This window comes from Pygoscelis adeliae, unplaced genomic scaffold (assembly GCF_000699105.1).
Source record: "Pygoscelis adeliae isolate BGI_AS28 unplaced genomic scaffold, ASM69910v1 Scaffold71, whole genome shotgun sequence".
Taxonomy (NCBI): Eukaryota; Metazoa; Chordata; class Aves; order Sphenisciformes; family Spheniscidae; genus Pygoscelis; species Pygoscelis adeliae.
This window is the reverse complement of record NW_008824356.1, coordinates 12,646,153-12,653,475: the sequence shown is the minus strand read 5'-3', so window position 1 is coordinate 12,653,475 and position 7,323 is coordinate 12,646,153. Positions and strand designations below refer to the sequence as shown.

Genomic DNA, 7,323 nt, shown 5'->3' with positions numbered 1-7,323 from the left:
TGATCCTATGATCTCAAGACACCAAAAAACCACCCCATTACAGTAACTGGAAGCTTCACCTGTGGCTGCACAACGAAGCCACAAAGTCACCTCAAAATGCTGCAATAAGTTGAATGTTTTCTGGTGGAATGGCATGTAACACTTACTTGTTTTGATCTGAGAATAAAAGAAGTATGTCAAATGCATTTTTCTTACAGGAAGATCTATTCCTGTGTTGCTTTAAAGGACGGTGGGCCTCCAGGGTACAAGATATAAAAATAGGTCAAAAATAAGGGTGGGATGGTTTGTTGGCTGGTTGGTTTGGTTTGGGTTTTTTCAGGAGTCAAACTCCTTGCCTCTGTTTCTCTACAAAAAGAAACTGGATAAAATTGCATGGGTTTGGATATATAGGAAGTTCTGATCATTCAGAATTTCTTAAAATTCTCTAGTCTTCGTCCTGAGAAAGCTTGTATAAAATGCTAGTGGGCACTTCTAGCAAACAGAATGCTCTGCTTATGTCTGCAAAATACCTCTTTCCTCTTCTGGGTGTAGTTTTGTTCACAGCAAAATTCTCAGTAAATGTACTGGGAACAATATCAAGACCCTCATTTTTTTGTAATCTATATAGTAATACAGATTTATATTCACATATGCATACATGCATGTACAGCAGAAGTTAAAATACTTTACAAGTCTGACGTTTATGTCTAAAAACCTAATAGGCCTATCTAGAGTATGGCTTTGAAACAAAGGTTTTTCATATTAATTTGGTTGGTGTTTCTGTTTTGTAGTATGGAACAGTGTATAGATATTTCGCGCATGCATACGTCAGTCTGACCATGGCTTTAATTCAAAGTTCAAGGCCAGCACTGCCATGCAGCTTGAGTAATCAAGTGCAAAAATCTCCTTTAGGTTTTTGAATTGCAGAATCAGAATGTATATCTGAACTGAACCAGTTATCTTTATTACGCGTGTCTATCACAACATACCTGTAATAGCTGATCTACCCTGCAAGCATCTGATAACCCAGCAAGCTTATCATAACTGAAGATTTTACAGGTAGAACTTGGATCAGTAAATAAATCACCAGATTTATTAAAGCATTAGAAAGATGGCCTAACAGCCTTTGTAAAAATATTAGTAGTAATGCATCTCTGAATAAGATCAACTTACATATGTTTATTTTCGATTTAATTTTATCTGTTGAAGGAAAAATGTTTGCACCACTTCCATGTAATTTTATATCCCTGTTTTATTAATAATCTAAACTGCTAAGATTTCATTCAGGTATTATTTATTATATTGTAAGAAGAAGAAGGCAGTAGAATTGCATATTTTCAATGAGCAATAACATAATTCTCAAAATCTCTGTGTAAAAGACTCTAGGAAGTATATACATACTGACCTGCAAAATAGGTATTTTGAGGGTAAAATATGATACATAATATTCAATAGCAGTATTATACATTATCCTCACCTAGAATACTTACTGTACATGTAATACAATATATAATTAAAAACTGAAGAGAAAGTTAGTAATTGGAATTTGTTGCTAAATATGAGTCATCTCATTTCTCTTTAAAAATACAAAAGAAGTGCTTCTGAAAGACAGATGTGAAATTATTATACCTGTTCAGTTTTGATCTGTCAGTTTTGAGGATTGGAAGAATAATATCTAGACATTTAAGAAGAATTTTTTCTTAGAAGTCGTCTTCTTGAGCTGCCTCTCTCAAACAACGGCGAAGCGTGAGATGATGGAGAGCTCTACATCATTTCCTCTGTGAAATGTCCCAGCCATGTCACGCCTGATGCTCACGGCAGGAATCTGGTGACCTGGGGAAGAAAGCAGGCAGGGAGGAGAGCCGGCGGCATGGCAGCGGTGGCTGCCAGGCCACATCCAGACTCAGGGGAGGCCCGTCCTCTCCCTCTTGAAGTGAACGGCAGAGGTGGGAAGGGTGAAGGGGTGGGAAGTATAACAGCAGCTTTGAAGGGAAATGGAGTGGGGTGAAGGTGTCATGGCTCTGAGATCGCTGACAGGCCTGACTGCCCCTGCCTGGCTTTCCCCAGGGCCTCCCCCAGGTGGCCCACGGCCCAGGACCCCATGTCTGCCCCTGGAGCTGTCAGCCCCTGCCCCAGTGGTGCCACGGCAGGGCTGGCCTCCAGCTCCCCACAGCCTGCCCTGCCCGGCCACGGGCCTCGCCAAGCTACCTGTGGGCCCATGTCCCAGCCTGGCCTCGGCCCGTCCTTGTCCCCCAGGTGCTCGATTCCAGGGCTGGGGCTGCCCCTGGTGCCCTGCTCCTGACCCCCGAGGAGCTGCCAGCTCACACAGCACCCTGACAGCAGGGTAGAAAGAGGAAATAAAATAGCTACGGGGACCTTATCAGGCATCATTAAAGTCCCAAACATGCTATGCTCCTGCAGGAGATCATCTCTTCCGCAGCATTCTCCTGGCAAGGCCGGCCGTGGGACGGTGCTGAGGTTACAGCCCGGCGGCAGTGTGCTGCACCTGGCAGAGCTGAAACCAGAGCTCTCGCATTTCTGCCTGCTGAGTGGGTCTCAATAAAAATTAGCTTGGTAAAATTACTCAGTATATCTCAATACATCTGAGTAGCATTGGTATAGACAAAAGGATTTCTTAGTGAAAGAAACCTGAGAAGGGGCTGGGAAAATGTAGAGGAAGGCTGGAAACTTGGCATGCCATCAGAACAGGAACCTGTGTTACTGGAAACCCCGTTGTGCTCCGTAGGTCTCACTGCAGGGAGATAAAGCTATAGCATCATCCTTTTACATTTGCCCAGTTCCTCTCACTGTTGGAACATGCTAAATGTGTCATATTAAAACCATATATGTTCTTATTAGAGTAAGCTACGTAAGCGTTCTTGTCATGATACAAGTGCATCATCACATGATGCTGGCAGCAGTCGGTACATCAACGAGGTTTGGAAAGGCTGGTGGAGCGCAGAGGCGGAAGCCTGCTAATCCATCCCGTAGGGGTCGTTCAGGCGAGCCAAAGAAGGCGCACGTAAATACATCCAATTGTCCCTCTAGCTCTCTGGTCAGAATTCATTTTGTGACCTCCCTAATGCAACCTTATTCTTACAGTCTTACAAAATTTTACAATATTTTAGGGATGCTTATTTCTTTAAATGAGTGCAATGGAGCCCTTCCTTACTCAAAATGGTTGCCTTTATTTCTGATGCTTTTATTCAAGGTACCCACTGTGTATGCTTTAAATTACACTGTTTATTGTGCTGTACTATAAGGCTTGTTCTGTAAGTGTTTGCATGCAAGAACAAACCCTCCTTCGTAAAGAGGATGGTTTCTTGGTATCTTATAGAGAGATGAACCTACTCCTAGCAGGAGCTCCTCGATCATCAGAGTGGAAGGAAGAACCAACTACAGGATTTACTACAGAGGAAGTAGAAAGTGTGGAGAAGCAACAGATAATATGAAAGACATGAGAGGCATGATATCACAGGCTGTAAAGTTAGGGTGTGGAGAGCATGACAGAGCAAAATGTGAGCGTGTGAGGCCAAGAACCAAACTGGCCTGCTGTGGCCTTTCAGGCCCTGGTGAGGGGCCCCGAATTACTGCTTCATATGGCATCCATTTCATGAAAGTCAGATTCACAAATATCTACTACAATTTTATTGTAGTAAGGAAAATCTGGTTTTAGTGAAGAGAGGGGGTTTTTTGTCCCTAAATATAATGTTATGATTTTTGTCAAAATATACAAAAGAACTCAAGTCCCAAATCTACTGAAAACTATCACTCTCGCATCTGCTTAGGCAGTTCAGTACATTACTCACCGTAAGGCTTTCCAAAGAAGAAAAATCCTTATCACAGAAGAAAAATCCTTAAAATGGATTATTAATAAAAATATTAACTATACCAGACTTTAATATGTTAAATAGGTAGATACAATGTAAAAAGCGGACCAAGGTGTTCTTAAGTAAGGAACTTGTTCGTTCTTCTAGTTGGTTAATTCGTTCCTTCTTATTAACAAGGAACTCTTGTTGTATACAGCTGCTGTGTTTTTTGTCCATATTGTAAAAGGCTTGATGGTTTGCTGTTATTAGGATAGAACTGAAGAAACAATGCTGAGTGTTTCAGGTAACTTTATTCTAGACATCAAGCGGTCTTTTGGTCAGGTTCTTCACTAAATCCTAAGAAAAGGCTTGGCTCAACTGAGTTGAGGCAAACGATTTATTTATAATAAATTTATAATAAATATATTATTTTTGCCTGTAAAGGCTTAGTAAAATATTCATATAACATTATTAAAATGCATTTTTCAGAGTTTTAAGACAAAAGCTGCAAAATAAAATTTGTTAGATGTGGGGCTAAATACATTGCAGAAAACTACATTTCATCAGAATGGGCATTGCTCACTCAGTAAGTCAAGGAAATGTCAACATAGAAGATTTTACTACATAGCCAATTTCTACTAATGATAAATAGGAACTACTTGTACAAATAAATGCAATAATGTAAAAGCAATGTTCACACAAATTTAACTTCCACTTGTGATAACGGGAAATACTGCCTGCATTTATGTTGTAGTGTTAAATATGGTGGTGGGGTTGATGTCACAGTAATACATGTATGGCAACAATAACAATACTCTTTGTTAATTTATCCCTCTTTTTATCCATAATTGGGGCTAATTTCCAGGGACGCAGGGCATAAATCTGTATTTAGGATTTTTATAAACTCTCTCTTTGGTCATTTGCTTTGCTCTCAAAAAGCACATTTTCTGTATTCTCTTTGTTGAGAAGTTGTTAGCTACCATCACTATGAGCAGCTGAGAGACAATGTGAATAATGACATTCAGCAAATAAATGGAATGCTTTTGTTACAAAATTCATTTAGTTTATCCTGCATCTAGAGCATCAGTATCTTGAAAAGGCGCTGAGTCTGGTTCGTAAGAGAATAGTGAAATACTTAATTTTCTGTAGAGAGGTGGTAGTTTTCCCCATGCTGAGGTATGCAGAATGAACACATTTACAAATTTCACTAACTGTCCAAATAAGATTATAACAAATATTTCGATGAGCAGGAGAGTTGACTCAACTTTCCCAGTAGGTTAGACTCCCAATATGAACTGCATGCACACTGGAGTTTTCCTCCCACTGAAAATCCTGCTCTGTGTTGCCACCTGTTTTCATGTAATTTGCAGTAATGTAATAACCTGTAACCTCCTGTTAAATTTGGTTGAAATTTGTCACGAGTTCTAAAATTACCTGGAGAAATTATGCCAGGCAGACAGAAGGACAAATGGTTGTTCAGGTAGCATAATTACATACGTTTTCTCTTCTCAGGAAAAAGGCTAAAAAGTGCATGTGACAAGATAATTTTTTTTAAATTGTCTCTTCAGAATTTGGTCACAAATTGGTAATGTGCTTCTTTTAGATTTTTTTTCCCTATCTTCTGTATCAGTTCTAGGCAGATATATATTTCTATATATTACATACTGCATTTTCCACGTTCTAATGTTTTACTACAAAACTTGATAGATGTTTACAGACTTGAACAAAAACATTGCTCCACATCAGTATGTGAGCATACATTTTAAAGCCCATTCTTTCCAAGCTGGCAATCAGGCCCCACTCATTTGATGATTTACAGACTATCGGTGTCCATGACCACTATTCTGTTCTGAATCCTCTTCTCTCTGTACTTTTCTTTCCTGTTGATAAAAATGAATAGCATTTTATAGATTAATAATAAATGAAAGGTAGGAAACAAGGATTAAGAAATAGTTTTATAGTTTGCTAAAGGAAGAAGTCACCAGCGTGATTCCTCAGGATCTGACTGTTCAACATCTACAAAAAGACTGCAAACGGCAGTGAACATAACGTTGACAAAATCTGCAGATGGTGCAAACGTATTCAGGATAATCAACTGGAAAGCTGACTGAGAAAGGTCGCTGAATTATTTCAGAAATAAATTATAAAATGACCGAAAAAATCAGTTCGGTAAGCGCGAAGCAGTGTGTATAGGGAAGCTAATCCTAACACCTATACACAGTAGTTACCTATTATCTTTTGCCACTCAGGAACGGGCTTTTAAGAGACACTGTAGCTCAGGAGAGGCCAAAAGCCAAACAGAATGATCAGAAGGTATTGGGAAAGGAGCAGAAAACAAACCAGTCATTATAATTCCATATAATCCCTAAACCCATTGTACACCTATAGCTTAATCACTACATGAAATTCTGGTCGTGCAGTAGTATTAGTGTAGGAGTTAGAAAAACTAAAGAAATTCAACAAGGAGAACATTATGGAGTGGCTTTAATAGATGAAGAAAAAAGGCAGACTTTTCAGTCCAGAAAGGAGACTACTGAAGTGAAGTATCTTAACAATGTATAAAATTTTGCAGAGAAAGTGAATAGGGACGCTTATTTTCCCTCACAATGCAAGAATCAGGCACTGGGCTTGAGACAAAAAGGAAATACTGTTTCAGACAGTATAAAATTAAAAAGTGGAACATCCTGCCCAAGAAGGCACAAAGTTTAAAAGCACAAAAAATTATTTTTCCAGTTCCTTTATGGAGGGCAGGCTCACGGATGCTATTAAACATGATGGGTGACTCCCTGGTCAGGAGGCTTATAAAGGACTGATTGACTGCAAGAGCTTATTTCTTCCCTAATCCCTTGCTACTGGTGTTTGAGACAGGCTGTCTGGCTAGATGGGCCTTCAAACATACAGTGGGTACTAACAGAAAGGAAGCACGACTTCTACTTAGAACATTCTCCTGTATACAGCTGAGCATTCCAGTCTCGAGTAGACGTTGCTCGGGTGTTGCCTCCCAGTGAACCCCACCAGCGAAGACAGGGTGGTGGGGAAGGAAAGGCTGGCTCTGGAAACCCCATCCCCTCCTCTTCCCCCCGCGGTTCCCTCCTCCAGTCCCCTTAGTGACGGCGGCGGAAGGCGCAAGATACGCGGAGGCCTCGAGAAAGCGGGACGCCCGCAACAGCCCCAGCACTGAGCCTTTCTTCCCTCAGCAGCCATCGGGCCGCGCCGCCATTTTGGGAGGTCGGGCGGACGAACTTCATCTCCCAGTGTGCTCGGCGCCGCGGCGCCATCTTGCCCCGCTACTCCACGGGGCAGTTCGGGCAGACAGTAGCGGTGGTAAGCTGAGACATGGCCCTGTTCCCGGCTTTTGCCGGTGCCACGGAGTCCGGGGAGCCCCCAGCCGGCAGCAGCGAGAGCTCCAGGAAAGGTAAAGTCCTGGGAGAACCCTCTTTCCCCCAACAGCCCTCCGCGGCCCGGCCCTCGGGAAGCCCTTCCGCTTCCACTCGCCTCCACACGGAACCTTCTGCACCGTGCCGGACCTTCCGCG

General features: G+C 41.7%; 1 protein-coding gene across 1 annotated transcript in view; it reads left to right on the top strand.

Moving 5' to 3' along the window:
• The first annotated feature begins 7,083 nt into the window (after nucleotides 1–7,083).
• Nucleotides 7,084–7,323, top strand: part of NRDE2 (NRDE-2, necessary for RNA interference, domain containing) — a 35,758-nt gene continuing 35,518 nt past the window's right edge. Inside the window, exon 1 of the mRNA XM_009319441.1 lies at nucleotides 7,084–7,203. Within this exon, the coding sequence (XP_009317716.1) occupies nucleotides 7,125–7,203 (79 nt within the window). The 5' untranslated portion in view covers nucleotides 7,084–7,124. The remainder of the gene's footprint in view (nucleotides 7,204–7,323) is intronic.